This window comes from Thamnophis elegans, chromosome 5 (genome assembly GCF_009769535.1).
Source record: "Thamnophis elegans isolate rThaEle1 chromosome 5, rThaEle1.pri, whole genome shotgun sequence".
NCBI lineage: Eukaryota > Metazoa > Chordata > Lepidosauria > Squamata > Colubridae > Thamnophis > Thamnophis elegans.
This window is the reverse complement of record NC_045545.1, coordinates 56,454,357-56,472,408: the sequence shown is the minus strand read 5'-3', so window position 1 is coordinate 56,472,408 and position 18,052 is coordinate 56,454,357. Positions and strand designations below refer to the sequence as shown.

Below are 18,052 nucleotides of genomic sequence, written 5' to 3'. Positions count from 1 at the left end.
TGCAATCTCCACAGTTTCTTCCCCCAGAGACCCTAGCTTTTTCCTCCATTTCTGCCATGGAGAGGCACCTTGGAGGGTGGAACCTGCAGAGATCGAGGAAAGCATGGGCAGCATAAATGCCAGAGACAGCTAGGATGCACTGGGGGAAGAAAGGTAGGGCACACTGGGGGGAACTGCCCCCGCACATGCACAGCAGAGACCCAAAGAGCAGCTGGCAGGTGGTGTGCACGCATGCATGGTGGCCTGGCCTGGGGTGATGGCTGGCATGCCCACAGAGGGGGCTCTGTGTGTCATCTGTGGCATGTGTGCCATAGGTTCACCATCACAGTCCTATGCATGTTGATAGTCCAGTAAAAATGTAATCATTATCCGAACATACTTTGTGCATAGCATTAAGAAACTTCCCAAAAAACAGCATTACTATGTCAGAGGTTTTTATAAAATAGCTAGCTAAATGTTTTAAGTTTCTCACATTTAATAAAGTTTATGAAGATTCTTAAGAATCTTCTGTTCAAGAAGAAACTGCTAGCTGCCCCATTAAGGGTCCACTAGCTTTATAACATTCTGTTCGCAAGTCCTTCAATTTCAGTATGTCTCTAGCTAAAGTTCTCTCCTGGGTTGGCTTGAAGCTAATTAATTTTAAATCATTCATTCTGTTTGCTTTCCTCTACATGGAAAAAAAATCTTACTTTCAGCAGTTAGTTCTTGATTTCTTTTTGATAAATATTGCAACTAATAAAATTATTTTTATAGAAGAAATGTGGTTTTAAAATTCTCCAGCACTGCTCATGTTAAAGTACCCCGAATGTTTGTTTCCATATATATATATTAAAGTTTATGTTCTGTCCATAATAAAAGCGAAGAGTTTCCAGGAAAGTGTTAACTGATGTGCTATTGTCGGGTGAGGGGAAGTTTAACAATGATGTTGACAGTCTCTTCTGAACTATATAAAGCTATGAGATCAGACTTCAGAAAACTCCACCTCACAATCTTGAGCCACAAGCACATCTTTTAGGAGGGAATCCTATCCCACAATGAACTGACCTCAAAAGGCTTTAGTTAATAAGGAAGAAACACTGAAGCCTCTAGAACACGGCAGAGAAACTAAATCTAAAGGAGCTCTGAGAATCATTCAGTTGTCAGTCCTAAACACTGCTTCTGTACTGGGAATGATGCTAATGTGGAGTTTTAAGATCATGAAGGAGAGGCAACTCCTCTGGGCAACCTTCTATGTTTTGTGCTTGTTTGGTGAGTATTTGAAAAGAAGATACAACCTATCAACCTCTTATGCACAAAAGTGAAAGAATGGAATTATGAGTTTGCATGCCATCGTTTATGAAATATTAATAGGAGTGTGTACTTTTAATGTAATGTCAGTCCCTTAGAGGTTCAAAGGGCAGATAAAAGTAGTAAAAGAAGGCAGTATGGAATCAAAATCTTCCAATTTGGTGATTTATAGACAGAAATGGTTATAGATATGTAGTCTCCCTTTGTGAGGAAATGCTGTATGGAAGCATACAGAGAATAAATGCAGGTGTTTATTCATTGCTTTGGAACTGTATGATCTTTTCCACAAATCATCAAGAATGCTTAGTTATCCTAGCATGTATTTTTGTCATTGGTTTTTAACCCAGAATATATAACTAAAAGCCAAAATACCGTTGTTGTTGTTGTTGTTGTTGTTGTTGTTGTTGTTGTTGTTTTTAAAAAAATTCTATGCTTCTAATCCTCAACTGTCTATGCCATATAGTTTATTGTTTTAATAAGCTTAGAGGAGTAGATTCAATTTGTAATTAGTGTATTTATTTAAGCCTGCTCTTTAAAATGTATCCTTCTCCCCAATCCCTACTGTCCAGTGTTTAATTTCAAAAACAGTTATCAATTCCATTGCAAATGCATTATCTTTCTGTAAATGCTTAAAAATGCAGCAGGATAAAATATATATTTGTGTGTGTGTGTGTGTGTGTGCGCGTGCGCGCACGTGTGTGTGTGTGTGTGTGCCTGTGTGTGTGTGTGTGTGTGTGATCACATGCACCCAGGTGTACACAAGGCTTCCAGTCAGTGTTCATCCTGATGACCACCTGGGACAAGTCCCTGAGGTTTTATTGACAAGGTGTTTTTTTTTCCCAGAAGTGGTTTGCCATTGCCTCCTTCCTAGGGCTAAGAGTGAATGAGCGGCCCAAGGTCACTCAGCTGGCTTTGTGTCCACAATGAGGGTTTTTTAAAAATTTGAACATGTCAAGTACTGCAATATCCAGACTCTTCAAATAAATATTTCTAGTGAAAAACATTCATAAAGACAATCCAAACCAATACTAATACAAGACTAACAGTAGCAAACAGTAAAGCAGAGTTTATCAGATGAATATATTCACCAGTTGATACTGCAATTTACAATGTATAAACCACGTGCAAGGATATTTTGCCATTGAAAAAGTCCTTCCATTCTGAGCAATGGGAAGTTAGTGATGTGTCATTGCATTGTCTTTTTTTCAGTTTGTTTCTGTAGTTAATAAAGCTCATCTGCAGGGGAAGATGTTGTCATGATGATAACCACGTTGCTCTCATTTAGGTGAAAATGGCCCACAACTGACTGGACCATCGACCAACTAAAAGGTTCGGTCCAAAAAGAAAAATAGCCAACTAGCTCTATTTTTCCTTTAGCATAGCATTAGGTGCTACGTCCTATCAGATGGTATATGTTTTTTTCTGAATGTTTTACATCCATTGTGCTTTAAAGCACTCCCAAAGGATCCTCAATTGCTCTCAGTTGATATGTTTGATTCTGTTTGCTTCTCCAAATGCCCAGAAATATATGTTAGACACCTGCTGGGAACCTGCACATTGTCCTCATTCCCTAATAACCATCCACAGTGTTTCTGAAGACAAATGCCTATTATTAGGTAGAATAGAATGCATTCTATATTGGTAGAACAATGTTGTTATCTATGATATAAAGAATTTACAAACTCAACCTGTAGTAATAGACATATTGTGTAAAGGAAATTCTGGATGCAGATAATCAGCCTCTTAGTCAATATTCATAACATACTGGGTGTGCTGAGGACAATATCTGGTCTGTAAATAACCTTGGAATAAGTAGACGGTATTATTTTCAACCATCCAAATTTGTGCCCTGATTTGCAAGTGTAAAAAACCTGATCATGCCTGTGAAGAATGGGAAATCTTAATGTGACATTCAAATAATAGCTTGAATCCTTTTTGTACCACATATGAAAACTGCCTCATAATTAACTCTCAGATAATCATGGTAATCATGGTGTGTTTTTTTTTTGTGTGTGTGTGTGTGTGTGTTTCTATTTCTTTATTCTAAGCAGTATCTTCAAGTACTTTATTAGCAGTTTTGAAAGTACTCATATTACTGGAAGAGCAACTCCACAGTTGTCTAAATACAGCTTTCAATCCATAGAGACCCTTAACTAGAAATTAGATAAACATGGAATTAGTTTTGCAACTATGTAGCCAATATGCAGGAAATCACTATATGGATGTATATTTCAATCCATTTCATAATTTTTATTCATGTTCTACTCAAAAGATTGGGATGCATCTTGAAAGAAAATGTATCCAAGGCCACTGGCTGTATGCAACTGAGCGTTGACTTGAGTCCAAGAGAGAAAAGGCTTCCAAAAAGTGGTGGCGACTGTTACCATTTCAGAGATGCATGAGGAGTTTTGGTTTTGGAATTTGTTTATACTTGGCAGTCATTTTAAGGAGATCATTGTGCACTTGTGGATTCTTGAATTCTTTCCCACTATCTTTATACTACTAATCTCTCCTCCTCTTGCTCTCTCCCTCCCTCCCTCTCTCTCTCAAAATGATATGTAAATTCAGTGTTTTATTAGAGTTAGGAGTAAACCAAATTTCTTCAATAGATTCCATGAATGTGGCAAAAAGCAAAATAAGTAATTGATTAGGAGACTTTATTTCAATTGTCATGATACTATTTCTTGGAGTTTACTATAAGCTTAAGATCCTTATTTCTTTAAAAAAAATCAGAAGAAAAAGATCCCTAAGCAAAATGAAAAAATCCAGAGGGTAATTTCTCAGAAACATTTGTTTGTGTCCATCCTTTCTATTTTTTTTAAAGAAATGTTTATTCACCCTGAAAAACTGAATGATTGAAATACACAGATGTACAAACAACAGATAGCACCTGGAATGTGGAAATGTATTTTCTTTTGATAATCTTACCGAATCCATAATCAAGAGTTAAACAGTTAAAGAGCCAAAGAGACCTGACCTGCTGAAGCAACTTTAGATCAGAAACATGATTTAATTTACATGTGTCTGAAAAGTTAAACATTTGTTTATACAACAGTCCCATTTAATGTTTCATTTTAACTTTCCCTTATCAGCTTTCAGACTCAATTGTCTTAACCATTGCCAATTTGCTAGGTTAAATCTAAAGGTCAAAAGAGAATTGTGCACTTCTACATTTTGCACTAGGAAACTGTTGCCCAATATTTTAATCAAAAATTATTCTTTATTTATTTGCTTCTTTTGGTCATCTAACAGGACAGTTATTTATTATTGCATATTTTTCTTTTACCTTGTTTTCCAAAGCAAACAGAAAAATCTCAATAATTTTAAAAATCTTTCTTCATAGGAAGTGACTTATGTCTTGCAATTTATTTAGTCATTTGTTTCTCCTGCTTTCTTGTTTTTTATCAAGTCATCAAATGATACTTTGCATTGTATCTACAAAGATCTAGGTGACTACTACTGTAAAACTATAAGATTATCACTTCAAACTGGTGAAGTGCATTGCGGGTACATAGCTTCCCTTTTCATCAAGAGTACATATACTGTAAAAGCAATTGAAGCTGTTATTGCAAATTGTGATGCTATATATAATATATTGCTAAAATATCATATTGATGTGTGTGTATTTCTTTAATAGCTACTTCACTTATGACATGTTAACTTTCTATTTGTTGTTATTTGCGTTGTAAAAATCTAAAGGAGGAAACCAAACATATATTCCAATGTATTATGTTTTATCCTTGCCAGGGAGCTGAAAGTGCCTATAAGCCAAATAATCACTACCTAGAAATTAATAGATTTGCCAAATATTGCATTCAATAAGAATGCTTTAATATAACAAACAAATTTTCTTACATGTTAATAATGGTAACCAAATAGAAAAAGAAAACTGAGCATAGAGTGTTTTATGATAATATCTCAGAAAAAAATACCAGTTTTTGAAGATTGAACTGAACTTCATGATACAAATTGATAGTTGTTATGTTTGGTGAGAGCTTTTTGGAATGAGAATATTGTACTCAGAGCAAGTACTGTTAATTAAATTATTTAGAAAATGATATTATTGAAGATGATTATTACAGGAGGGTTGTGATATTCTTATGAGATATCTTGGGATCTCATAAATAATACTTAACATGAATTACAAATAAAAAGATGTTTCAAAAAGTTTTCAAGAGGACTAATAGAATGGAAATAATCTGAATCTGAAATCCCCAGATAATATACTATAGCAACGCTAAATTCAATTTGAGCACTTTTATGTTCATTTTGTTTCCAATATATACAACCTGGATTCATGTAGAAAACCTGGTAAAGGATAAACTGTTATAATAAGGATTATATCTAGTTTACTTCAAATCCTAATGACATTTTAAAATTAAATCACTTGAGCTGAACTGAAATAAAATGTTAAGCAATAATATCCTAATATTATATGATCAACTGTGGTATGAGGTTTTAAAATTGATTTCTGAAGTTTGAAAGACGACAAAACTCAGATGTTCATATCATATACAATCCATTTAAAAAAAATAAAACATTGATGTTGTATGCACTTCAGCTATTGCATTTGAGTAGAGTAGTTGATCAAAGAGTTGGCTTAACCTAGTGTTGTAATATTTTAAGTTGTCAACTTTTCTCCTTTTCACGTTCTCCTCAGTCTTTTCTTTGTGTAATTCGTGTGTGTAAAGCCCACACCCATATCCCGTCTAGGTCCATGTGGAAAAGGAAAAAGCATCTGGAGGAGGGAATGGGTAAAATTTTATCAGATACTTCCAGAGGGAAGGGGACTCCACCCTTTTGAATTCCTGCCACATGGCTGGGGAAGAGCAAAATTAAGATTCATGACTAATGTTGCTCAGAATCTCCAAAGGTGGTACTCATTATAATTATTGGCAGAATAAATCACAAACACAAAGTCCTGGCTTCTCCAATTTGATTCCCCAACAAATGAAATTCTGGTCCTCATTTTTTCCCACATAGCTGTGTGATATTAATTTTGGCAGTCTGAGGCTAAGTGCTAACTTCTATGCTTCACATTTACCTTCAATCTCAGCTATTCTATCATTTGAATTTTCAGCTATAATCAGTTGATGAAATAAGAGGGTATACAGTTGTAGAACATAAGTTGTAGAACATAAAGGATACAGAGGCATTCTTATATTGCTTTAAAACTTTGCAAGGGCATTGTCCGGAAGGCATGAAAAAGCATACCGGGGATTTCCATAGTTTTAATAGTTTTACAGCAAATCCAGCCATTGTTGTAGTGATGTATTATTAATAATGACAGGTTTTAGATTGCTACGGCTAGGGCTCAATAGTATTATAAATTGCTACTATGGAAGATATCACATAGAAATAATATAAGATTTGTATGTTGTAGAAAAGTGTTATTGAGCAAAAACCTATACACAACAAGATTAGACAATTGACTACAGAGCTTTGGGTCTCTCTCTCTCTCTTTCCCTCCCTCCCTCTCCCTTCACCCTCCCCCCTCTCTCTCTGTTTTCCCTTCCCCCCTCTCTTTCACACACATATCCAAACATTACAGATGTACATACCAACAAACATATAGTATTTCCCACATTAGGTCTAATTCTATTTCCCAAGACTATATGGTTGCATCAGATAGTAAGCTGTAGTTATGGTGAGCATATGAAGGCAAGGAGGATTTACAACTCTCCTTAAAGAGTGTGAGTCATTATCTTGCTTGCACATGGTTTGAACATGCAAAGCAAAAGCAAGATTACAATGCAATTTATTTCATTTAAGAGCTTTTACAATGCAATAAACATTAGTGTATATTTATTCCACTCTATTCCTAGGAAGATGAACAGCTTGTAATTATTTCATCAAAGATATATCTATCATAATCACAAAATGATTAACTAAGAAATGGGTATGGGTGATATGAAGAAACATAGATCTTCCTTAAAAAGAGAAAAGGATCATTTTGTAATTCATCAATGTTCTCCTTTGTTTGCTTTTTCTTAAAATGCAGCTCTCACAAACATATGCAGTTTGATCTAATTCTGTTAAGCTTTCCATTTTCAGAACAGGAAAAAAGGCAGATGCACCATATAGCATCATGTGCATTTAATACAGCCAGTATCCTCTACCTGTAATACAGATGACTGATTTGAAGCATTCACCTAAAAAAGGACAAGCAAATTTTCAGGTTCTAAAGCTATGTATGAAAAAAATCAGTTGTAGTTCAAAAAGTCATGGCAGGTAAAGGCAGATGTAGTGATTGTTCATCTGGTTTGTTTCTTTCCCTCCTTACAGGAAAGTTTTATATTGTAAATAGCTGTTGAAAAGGGTCAAGACAAATGCTGCAGGTGTGATGATTCTATAGCCACACTCAAAAGGATAGAACCAAACTGAAATATAGTGGTTAGTACCAGTGGTGGGATTCAAACATTTTTACTACTGGCTCTGGGGGCACAGGTTGGTGGCTGTGGCATGGCTTGGTGGCCATGGCTTGGTGGCTGTGGCAAGGGAAGGATACTATAAAATCTCCATTCCCTCCCAATCAGCTGGGACTCTGGAGGCAGAGAATAGATGGGGGCAGGGCCAGTCAGAGGTGGTATTTACCGGTTCTTTGAACTACTCAAAGTTTCTGCTACCGGTTCTCCAGAACTGGTCAGAACCTGCTGAATACCACCTCTGGTTAATACACTAGATGCAGCAAATCCAAAGTTCATGGATTCAAATTCAGCCAGGCAAAGGAATGATGTATCTGAAACTGATACTCTGGTGGAGTGGTTGAGGAACAGACAAAATTACACAGATTTTTTCTGACTATTGTGGAATCTCAAACTGAACACTCTGATTGAGGATGAAGGAGACTTGTGAAGGCTTGATGTCTTTTGTCCTTTGTAAGACAAATTCTAAAATAGCCAGAACAGAGATTGGCTGCCCTAGATTTTAAAAAAAAATTGTATGAGAGCCAGGATTTTGATGCTAAAATAGGATTTCTAAGTTGAGACTTGAATGTAAATACAATATTTTGCCTCATACTTCCTAGACTTCCTCTTTAACTGACAACCTCTTCCTTTCCTCAACAACTATAATACCCCTATGGTTTCTCTTGCCCCTTTTAAGGAAAGCAGAGAAAAATCCTCCTTGACATATAGATTGATGAAGGATTAACATGTTTTTCACATTCCTTAGTTACTCTTCATAAGGTTGTCTTTAAAGGTAAAATGTTTATAGTAATCATATTTATTAGGATTATGGTTAAGGTTACAGGAAGCATTTTTATACTTCTTTTTATATTTTTATAATATAAAATAACCCAAGGTGGGTTATTAAGATACTTAATACTCCTTATTTTTCTCACAACAAAAATCTTTTGAGGTGGTTTAGGCTGAGAAAAAATACTGGCCAAAGTCATCCAGCGTGCCTTCAAGCCTAATGTGGGATTCAACTCAGTTTCCTGGTTTCTAGCCCTAGTGCCTTAACCACTTTATTTCTGTTAGTAGAAATTTGATATTAAATTAAATTAAGTTCATCTTAAGGAGTAAGTTTCTCAAATAAACAGAGATTCGCAAACAATAATTCAAGTTTTTCTTTTCAAGGATCCAGGGAATTATAGCTATTGTATTGCAGTACAATATAGATTTTTCTAAGTTTTCATTTTGCCACGTTTGCATATTTGAATAATGTATACTACATTGAATTCTGACCACAAAGCTGATTTGTTCTTTCCATGACATCACCCATCTGAGAAGGTTTACAAAGAACCAAACCTTCAAGAGTTAGCAGATAGTTCATGCTATCCCCTAGAGAACTATTCTTCATGTGTCTTCTCTGGAGCGGAAACATAAACAGAGTAGATGAGCAAGGAGCTGGCAAAGGAGTTGCTCCAAACAGTATTCTCCTGGGAGACAGCACTGCACAGGAAAATGGGGGGGGGCACCCACTGGAAGAATGGTTGACATCAGAACAGGGGCTTGACTTCCTGAAGTCCATCCTCTTGATGTCATTTGGTTTTTTTAGGGAAGTGTGATGGATAGATGAGACTGAATATGACCCGAAATCTAGATACATTTCTAATATATTTTTATATTTTATGTGGCATAATTATATACTTACCCAAGGATGTACTTTTATAACCTTGGTGCCATAACAGAAAAGATTCTTTTTCGCACTCTATTAAGGTTGTAGGGCATATAATCTATTGCCATCTATATTCAGTGATTCAGGCTCTTCATTTAGAAGTGAGTCAATGGAACTTGAGTAGATATTCTTTTAGATGAGTAGGCTTAATTTTCCCATTTATTTTGTTCAACAGCTTGGGTGCTGCTAATAGTGATGAACCTGATGGTTTTTGCATGAGTTTATGACTGTTGTGGGTGTGGAAATTCTTGTATTGCAGTTGCTGTAATCTATATTCAGGGCTTTCCTGTGGGAGGCACAGGGACAGAATGTTTATTTGAGCATATTATACACATACAGCGAGAGAGCTTGCTACATCTCATGTTAATCTATTGTTCTCCATTGTTTTGTCCACAGAAGCGTTATATAAACCAAAGTGTTTGTGGGAATCTGAAGTACTAAAATAACCATTAGCGTTATATTTTAACTGATTCATGTTGCTGCCTTGAAAGATATTGATCCATCATTTGAAACACTGAATTATACCCAAATGTGAGGCCAGTATAAATTGCTCCCATCCCTATTGAATAGGCATTGCTGCACTCAATCTCCTCTGAAATAATTATCATACAATTGAGCAGGCCATTGAAGCATCTGAGCATTGTATTTCATGCCACATTCACACATAAACTATGTGGGTTATGTAATTCAAAAGGATCTGCCCCAGTTCTTCAAATATTATTTTAAAGTAAAAGGACATCATATACTCTAGTGAATTTAGCTCAGCAGAATTATTGTTTGGTACTCAAATAAGTCCCCACAATTTTTTATTTATTTATGTATCAATTATGTTTCTAATGATTTTATTTCAACTCCCATGTTGTGTCTCAAATGTGATTATATATTATGAGACTGGCATTAGTAAGGCTGAATCCAGTGCCTCAATGCATATGTTTTTGTACTGGATACAACTCTTCTTTTTTCTAGTAGACCTAATTCCTGAATCTTTTCTGATAAATTTGTTTCCTTTTGGGCCATGGTGATACTTTAAAAACTGGAAATTCTAATTATTTGCTAACTCAAATATACAGGTAAGCTTGAACAAAGAGAATCAGAGCACCGTCTCAAGGACAATGATATTCAAGTAGACCTGATGTCCTTCTTTAAAAAGTATTATAGGCCTACCAGATCTTAATTATAGTTCTCAAACTAGTTAGGGCCTTAACCCTGGTATGGTTCAACACACTTCCATTAGTGATCCTGGAAAGGAGATACAAAGACATCCATTTAAATTCAGACTTTACCCATATGGAGTATTATATTGTACATTTTTATGTTGACATTTGCTGCTAACCCTGCTCACTCTGACCAGTGTTATTTTAAAAAAATTCTTTCAGATTCAACTGATTCCATTTTGCCAAGATTTTGTCAACTTATATATAAGATATAAAGCAATTTGTTTCATTGATCTGTTTACCTAACTGATTAATCAATATCAGTTTTATGTATATAAAGTGTTTTATGAATTGCTTATCCTCCTCCTGCTGTAAACAAATTTAACAGAAAACTTTTTTCCTACTATGTAAGAAAAAATAGATGACATACTGTACTTTTGACTCTTTATTACATTAGATGTAAATGTACAGCCCTTGTTTTAGCTGTTAGTTACAGTTTTCTCTGCAGTTAGTCTTGTGCTTCAAGCAAACTTATCTGCACTTGAATTACCAACAAAACCTATTTTAAAGACTGGTTTTCCTAATTAGTTTAGACATACTTTCTATTTAAGATAAACATAGACTTTCCATGATACTATTTTAAGTCTCAGCCTAAACATTGTATGGAGTTGCCGGTCAAGTCCATTATACCATTAAACCATTGACACCATTATAAATTATGGCATTTTGATCATGCATTCACTTCTTGAATCATGATTTTGTTTTAATGTATCTTTTAAGTTTATCCTTCCATATCACCTGGAAAGGGTTACAAGCAGTAGTGCAATTCCTATTTTCTTCAGTTCACAGACTATAAGGTTTGACCCAGGGCTTTCATCTGCAGTTTACTAGCAAAAGTAACTCCAATGAGAGCTGAAGGATACTGCTTTCCTCTAGGTGAGATGCCCAATGCAGATTTATGCTGATCTAGAGTCACAAGTATGCTAGCTTATTTCATGGGACAAACTGTCCATTTTCAGAGCCTTCCTATCTCTAGATGAAGTCATTGTTTCCTAAAGAAATATGGCAATGATTTTTGGATTAAATCCTCCTTTTAACTAATATTTTTGCTGGAAGAAAGCCTTCTGAGAAAGGATAACTATTCTTTTGAGGAAGTTTATTAGTTGTTAAACAAGTCACCATGTCTTGTATTATTTTAAAGGGTGCAACCAGATGAAATAGCATGAGATCCATGGCTGGATCTCTCTCTTTTTGACAAATGCAGCTGTGAGTGAACCTGAGTCAGATTGGAGCAGTATAAACCAGAAGAGCTTTAGACTTTTACTGTTGAGGCTTTTCCCAGTTTCACCTCATCCGCACAGACAAGCACAAACTTATTTTCCCCAAAGCAGAATGGAAACATTTGATTCTGTAAACAGAGCACATGAAAAGAATAAGCTGCTCCCTTTTTAAGTGCTATGGTGGTCCTAATGTAACTAACTAGAGGGCCCACAGCTGTTTTTTAAAACAATCAAAGGAACTGAGATCTTGGTGTTCTTTCCTGCCACCTCAACTTGTGTCTCACAGATGTGTGAACATGTCACTAATGACACCTCTCAATTTCACTGCAATATTGAACACAGAGCAATGCACTTTTGTTCCCTCTTGTGTGACATCATCACCTTAATGATGCTGAATGGTCAGAATGTTCTGCATTTTCACTTCACCTCTACCAGTTGCTTGATTTACAGCTACTACTAAGCCTCAGCTTTAAGCACAGGACAATCCACAGTTTTGGTTTCCCCGTCTAGAAAAAGACAAATCCCCTTTTCCAAGACTTTCCTTTTCTTGCCTTAAAAATCAAGCAAGCATGCATACCCAGGAGGCAGACAAAAATGATCAAATTTATATACATTCCCAATGTAGCACATTCATTAAAGCAGAGAAGGGCTCAAGAATGGTTAAAGCAGTATAAAATGAAACTTAACCACAACATTTACTATTCAAAATTTAGGGGATTTTGCTGCTTAAATTCATTAGGAACCTTAACCTCACAGAACAATCCCTTTGATTTCTACAACGTATCTAATCATTACTCATTTCCACACTCTTGAAAATACAGATTTCTAGTGGGTGGGAAGAAGGAAAATTTAAACTAATCAATCTACCACATGGATAATCTGATATCCTGTTTTCAAGGCAATTCCTACAGTACTAAGGGACAGGAAAATCCTGTCGGTTCGTGCAGATTTGAGAATGCCCGAACAAATTATTTGTCTTCAGGTGTGGTCAACCAGAGAAGGGAGTCAGAATCTGCCCCCGTGTGCAAGTTTCATTTAATCTGTTTCTTTCTAGTTTCTCTTTGTGACAGAGACAGAACAAGCATTGTTATTGAAGAATGAGAGAGGGATCATGATTACAAAGTATTAAAATAATGAGAAGAAAACCGGTATTTCATTCTATTTTTCATAAATGATGATTATGTGCCATTAGGTCATTTTTTTTACTCCTATCATTCATATAAATAGATTTTCTCCATGATAATATATTCCTAACTTGGTCTTTCAGGTCTTCTAATGATGTGTTCATTATCACTAGCAAAGTCCATCCACCTTGCTACTGGTCGTCCTCTTTCCTTTCCTTTCATCTTTTCCAATATTAGAACCTTCTCCGGAGAGATAGGTCTTTGCATAATGTGTCTAAAGTGGGATAATTTGAGCCTAGTCATTTGAACTCAAGGGAGAATTTTGTGGTGATTTCTTTGATTATTCATTGGTTTGTTTTCTTAGCTGTCCTTGGTATTCTCAGCAGAGAATACCAAGTAAAGTTACTGAACAGTAAAGTTCAAAGGTGTCAATACTCTTCCTATCATGCTTTTTTCCCAAATTTCACTTCCATGGGATGTCACAGGGAAAACCATGGTTTGCATGATTCGTATCTTTGTAGGCATAGATACATAAGGGTTTTTAAATCTTTTCCGAGGCTTTCATGGCTGTTCTACCAAGTGCTAGTCTTTGGCATATTTTTTGACTTCTTGTCCCTTAATGATTGATCCTAAAAGGCAGAGGTTAACTAGTAGGATTTTAATTTTATTCATATTATATTTGTAGTATACACTAGCTTCTATTTTGTTTTAAGTTGCCATCAAGAAGTAGCATATAAATTTAATACTAAAAAATGAAAACTATAAATCTGATTTTTTTTCAGTATGCAAGTAGGTTATATTAAGATGATTTGTAATTAATATAAATTCAGCAGTTTAAATGTAAATCAAGCACTTAGTGAAGTGAATACAAATGAGCATGCAAATGTCACATGTCTACAATTTGGATACAAATACATGAATGTTAGTTATTTTGCAAACTGGAATGTGTATACAAATAGCCTTTCATGCAGTGAATACAAAATAATGTCTGGCCAACATTATGGTGAACTTGCAGCATTAATACACACATCCTGAGCTATGTTATATGAGACATCAATTACTCTGTTTCAGGCACTTGGCTCTAAACATTTGTTCTAGATTAATTTTAAGATAATCCAGAATTCTTGGCAATGGGAACATATCCTTTTGCACAACAGAATGTTCTTTTAATAAGGCTGATGGATACAAATATACACCTTGCCCAAATCCTGGAAAATAACTGATTTCTTGTTCTGCTTCTAGCCTTTTGACCTTTGGAAAAAAATACCATGATTAAAATTCCTCTAAAACATACTTTCAAACAATTTAAATATTGTTTAAAGGAACTTCGAGAAGTATGGCTCATGAAAGAAGCACAGGAAAAATTGTCTGCTTTCAGAAACAATAATAGTAGCTCATAAATTACATTAGGTATCTGTAATATTTTCACAAAAGGGAACAAACAAAGCTGTTGTTGAATGTGGATTATAAAAATAAAGATTTAAAACTTGTTCACTTGTTATCTGAGTTTCAAGTCTGTATTGACTTTTAAAGAAAAAATATAACCACAATAGTTTGAAAGTCTGAAATTGTAGCATTTGTTATTAGAATCAACCTAATTTTTTTAAAGGTTTCTGAAAGCTCAAATGCATTTAACCTAAAATGGCAAAATAATTAGGAATAAATATTTTAAGGCATCAGTGTTTTATTACTGGAATTATAAATGGAAATATTATCTTAAATATTGCTTAAAGAATTACAAAGAATTAGGTTAGAGACAGCTGTCCAGATGTTGATAAACTCCAGCTTCCAGCAGAGACCAAAGTAAAGGGCTGAAAAATTGCAATCCAGCACTACTGTGAATAACTCAGAACAATTTTCCAAACAAAAACAGCATCAACTACTAAAAACATCTGTATACAAATGCATGTTTTGTGATATGAAATATCTATTCTAATACAGAACTTTCTTGCAAAAAAAATGAAGAGGGTTATGTATGTGTGTGCGTTCACATGAATACTAATTCAGTTACATCTTTATTATTTATTTATTTAATTTCCTTTGTGTCCTGCATTATAAATTCCTTAAACTAGCTATCTTTCATTCTACCAGCATTTTTGTTCAATCCTACCTTTAAAGCTTTCCCATATGGTTTCTGCCACTATCATCCTCTGAATGGCCCTTACCAAAACTATTTTCAATGCCCAACTTTCCATCCAACTGTCCTCACTCTTCCATCTCAATAAGATCTGTTCAGTCTTTGATATAGTTGATTATTCTCTTCTGTTTGATTTCCCATTTGTCCAAATTCTTCAAAGTTGTCTTCATGATTTGGTTCTCAGTTGGTTTGCTTCAAGTCAAGATCTATCTAATCAAACTTTTACTATTTTCAAGATGAGCCATGTTTTCTGTCTTTGATTTTTCCCTCTCAGGTCTCTGTACTTGGTCCTTTGATATGACTTTGACTTTTCAGGAGTATGTTGGATGATTGCATTCCAGATGTAACTGGGTCAGAATAAAGAAGTGAGCAAGGCTAGCATAAAAACATATTTAATTTAACTTTAATTATTTACAATTAATGTAATTACTACCCCAAGATGAAATAATTCACTTCTTCTTTCATATAAGGAATTCCATGTAGGCAGCACACTCCTATGGCTTGGGAAACCACAAAGAGTCCTGACATTTTACCCCTGCATTAGCAGTGATATTGTAATTTTCAATGCAATATGTTCCCAAGTTGTTATTATCAAGGACTGCTTTCATTGGTGCTCTGATGCCTAGGCAAGAAGCCTCAACTGTATGCCTTGCTCTTTCCTCCTGATCTCACACTCCCAAATTGTTCAACTGCAATGGGGGAAAATGTACATGTGATTAACTTTCTTGATAAACAGTATCTTTCTACATGTGTATATTATATGCTTGTGGCTTTGGAAGTACATGATCTCTCCTGCTGAAATGTGGATATATCGGTTCTTTATAGTCTAATAAGAGAAATATACTGTATGTTGGAAAATATAGTTCTAAATAGCATCCAAAAGTAAATCAGAGTCCAAGGCAAAGTATTGCTCAAAGTTCCAATTTATTAAGAGAGCCATGTTGGCACATTTAGGAAAACCTGAAGCTTAAAACTTCCCGGTTTTCCTCACCCAGTTGAAAGTTCAAGATCTTGCCCCACACCTACAAGTCCTTCACATGGTCCAACCTCCCACTGCCATGCTGGCAGTTCCACCCATCTAATTCCGGTCAGGTGCAGAGACAAAGGATAACCTTGGTTTTCTAGAAAGAATTTTGTTGTGACTACATAGTATGAGACTCCTTACAACCCCCCCTCCCATTTTCCCACAATAGAAAATGCATAGCAAATAGAAAGTATGGCAGGCCAAAGAACCAAAAGTAAAGATGACTGTAGGCCTGACATAGTACTGCTCCCATTGCAATCCCCACTTTTAAATCATTCTTCCTACTCACTGTATGATACGTAGTTCCATTGCTGCAGAAGGAGATCTGCCAATGTAGAGGCATTTTAGGTTTCAAGGGCTATACCTCAGGGGTACAGGAAACTGTTCCATGGAATTATAGTTTCTTATCTGCTTTTCTATTCTGATACATCCCTTCCTGTAAATTTTAATCATCCAAAGAGCTTCTGCTCCACCCTTTCATCTTTTGTATTCTAGAAGAAGCTGGCATGGGTTAGATACTCCTAGAACTGCCTCCCTGAATGCTTTCTTGTGTTGATTCCCTCCCTAAAATTCCCTCCCTGAAATTCACATTTTCCTTTTTTTCTCAGAATAACTTTAATCTAAGGCAATGTACAAGCAATTGAACTAATAGCCTGTCTTTTCCAGATTGATCTCTCTCTCCCCTTCCTGCTCCCCCAATGCTTTCCTGTTTATTTTAAATTGTGAATCCCTACAGGAATCTGTCAACCTTCCTCTTTGTAAATTCCATGGAATTCTATCTAAATACTACTGCACTAAAACGCTCATTGTTGTGACCTTTAACTGGGTGCAACAGAACATTATAGGGCAACAATTTTTTGAACTAAGGTACCTTAAATAGGCTAACTTACAGAATGTGTCCAAAATTTGGGAGTCTGGGACCCATTATTCTAGAAGGATTGAAACTGGAAAAGTTGTGGCTGCTTCAGTTCTACTGGATGCTATTGTGCTGCTTTGCTTCTGCTATATTCATGGGAACTTCCTTTTCAATTTCCATGACAGTTTCTCAGTAATGGGTAGGGAGGGAGAGAGGAACAAAAGAGAAGGAACACACGTATACCCTCTCAACCCATTCCACTACCACCCACAAGCTGCCCTGATCTCTGCCCACAAATTTTTCCTGACCTGCACTCTCCCCATGTGCCTTTTCCAGCCCATGTAGAATCTCCATCAGGCATGAAATCCTCTTACCTTTGCTATCGGTTTGGAACTGTACTGAATAACTATAAATATTTTGCATTTCTTTCCTTTTTTCATTTTTAGAAACTCCAGTCTCTGGTGTGGAAAGTGTTTCAAGTAGTATTTCTCCAAATACTACCATTATTACTGAGAAGTTGACGACAATCATTGCTCCTAGTTCTGCTTCTACAATTACCCCTTTAAGCTCTACTGTTATATCACTAAAAGGTAAATTGGCTTTAACATTTCTATGGAACTAGTTTGACTCACTTAATCATTTATGATAAAAACATAAACTTCCTCAAAGTGTTGCCATTTCTGTTTTCCCAGTTTTCCTATCTTTTCTCAGACAGATAATATTCTGACCTATTCTGATCTGGAAGAAAAAAAATATTGAAATGTAATTTTCATTGAATAATTTTTAGTGCAATTTCCAAATTTTTCAAGAAACTGTTCAATTTTTAATTTCCTTTTATCAGGAATGAAATGTTATAAGTGTACTTTAATTTTACCTCTAGACATCAATTTATCAATTTCCCTTCCCAATTCCAGACTATTATTTTAAATCAATTTTTAGCTGGTACTAAAATACTTTATAGGGTGGCTCAGTGGCTAAGATGCTGAGCATGTCAATCAGTAAAGTTGGCAGTTCAAGAGTTAGAATCCATAGTGCCATATAACAGAGTGAGCTCCCATTACTTGTCCCA

At 35.4% G+C, this 18,052-nt stretch overlaps 1 protein-coding gene across 1 annotated transcript in view; it reads left to right on the top strand.

The window, feature by feature from the left end:
- Window positions 1-980: 980 nt before the first annotated feature.
- Window positions 981-18,052, top strand: part of CD34 (CD34 molecule) — a 34,705-nt gene continuing 17,633 nt past the window's right edge. The window contains exons 1-2 of the mRNA XM_032217760.1: window positions 981-1,248; window positions 17,430-17,573. Of these exons, the coding sequence (XP_032073651.1) occupies window positions 1,170-1,248; window positions 17,430-17,573 (223 nt within the window). The 5' untranslated portion in view covers window positions 981-1,169. The remainder of the gene's footprint in view (window positions 1,249-17,429; window positions 17,574-18,052) is intronic.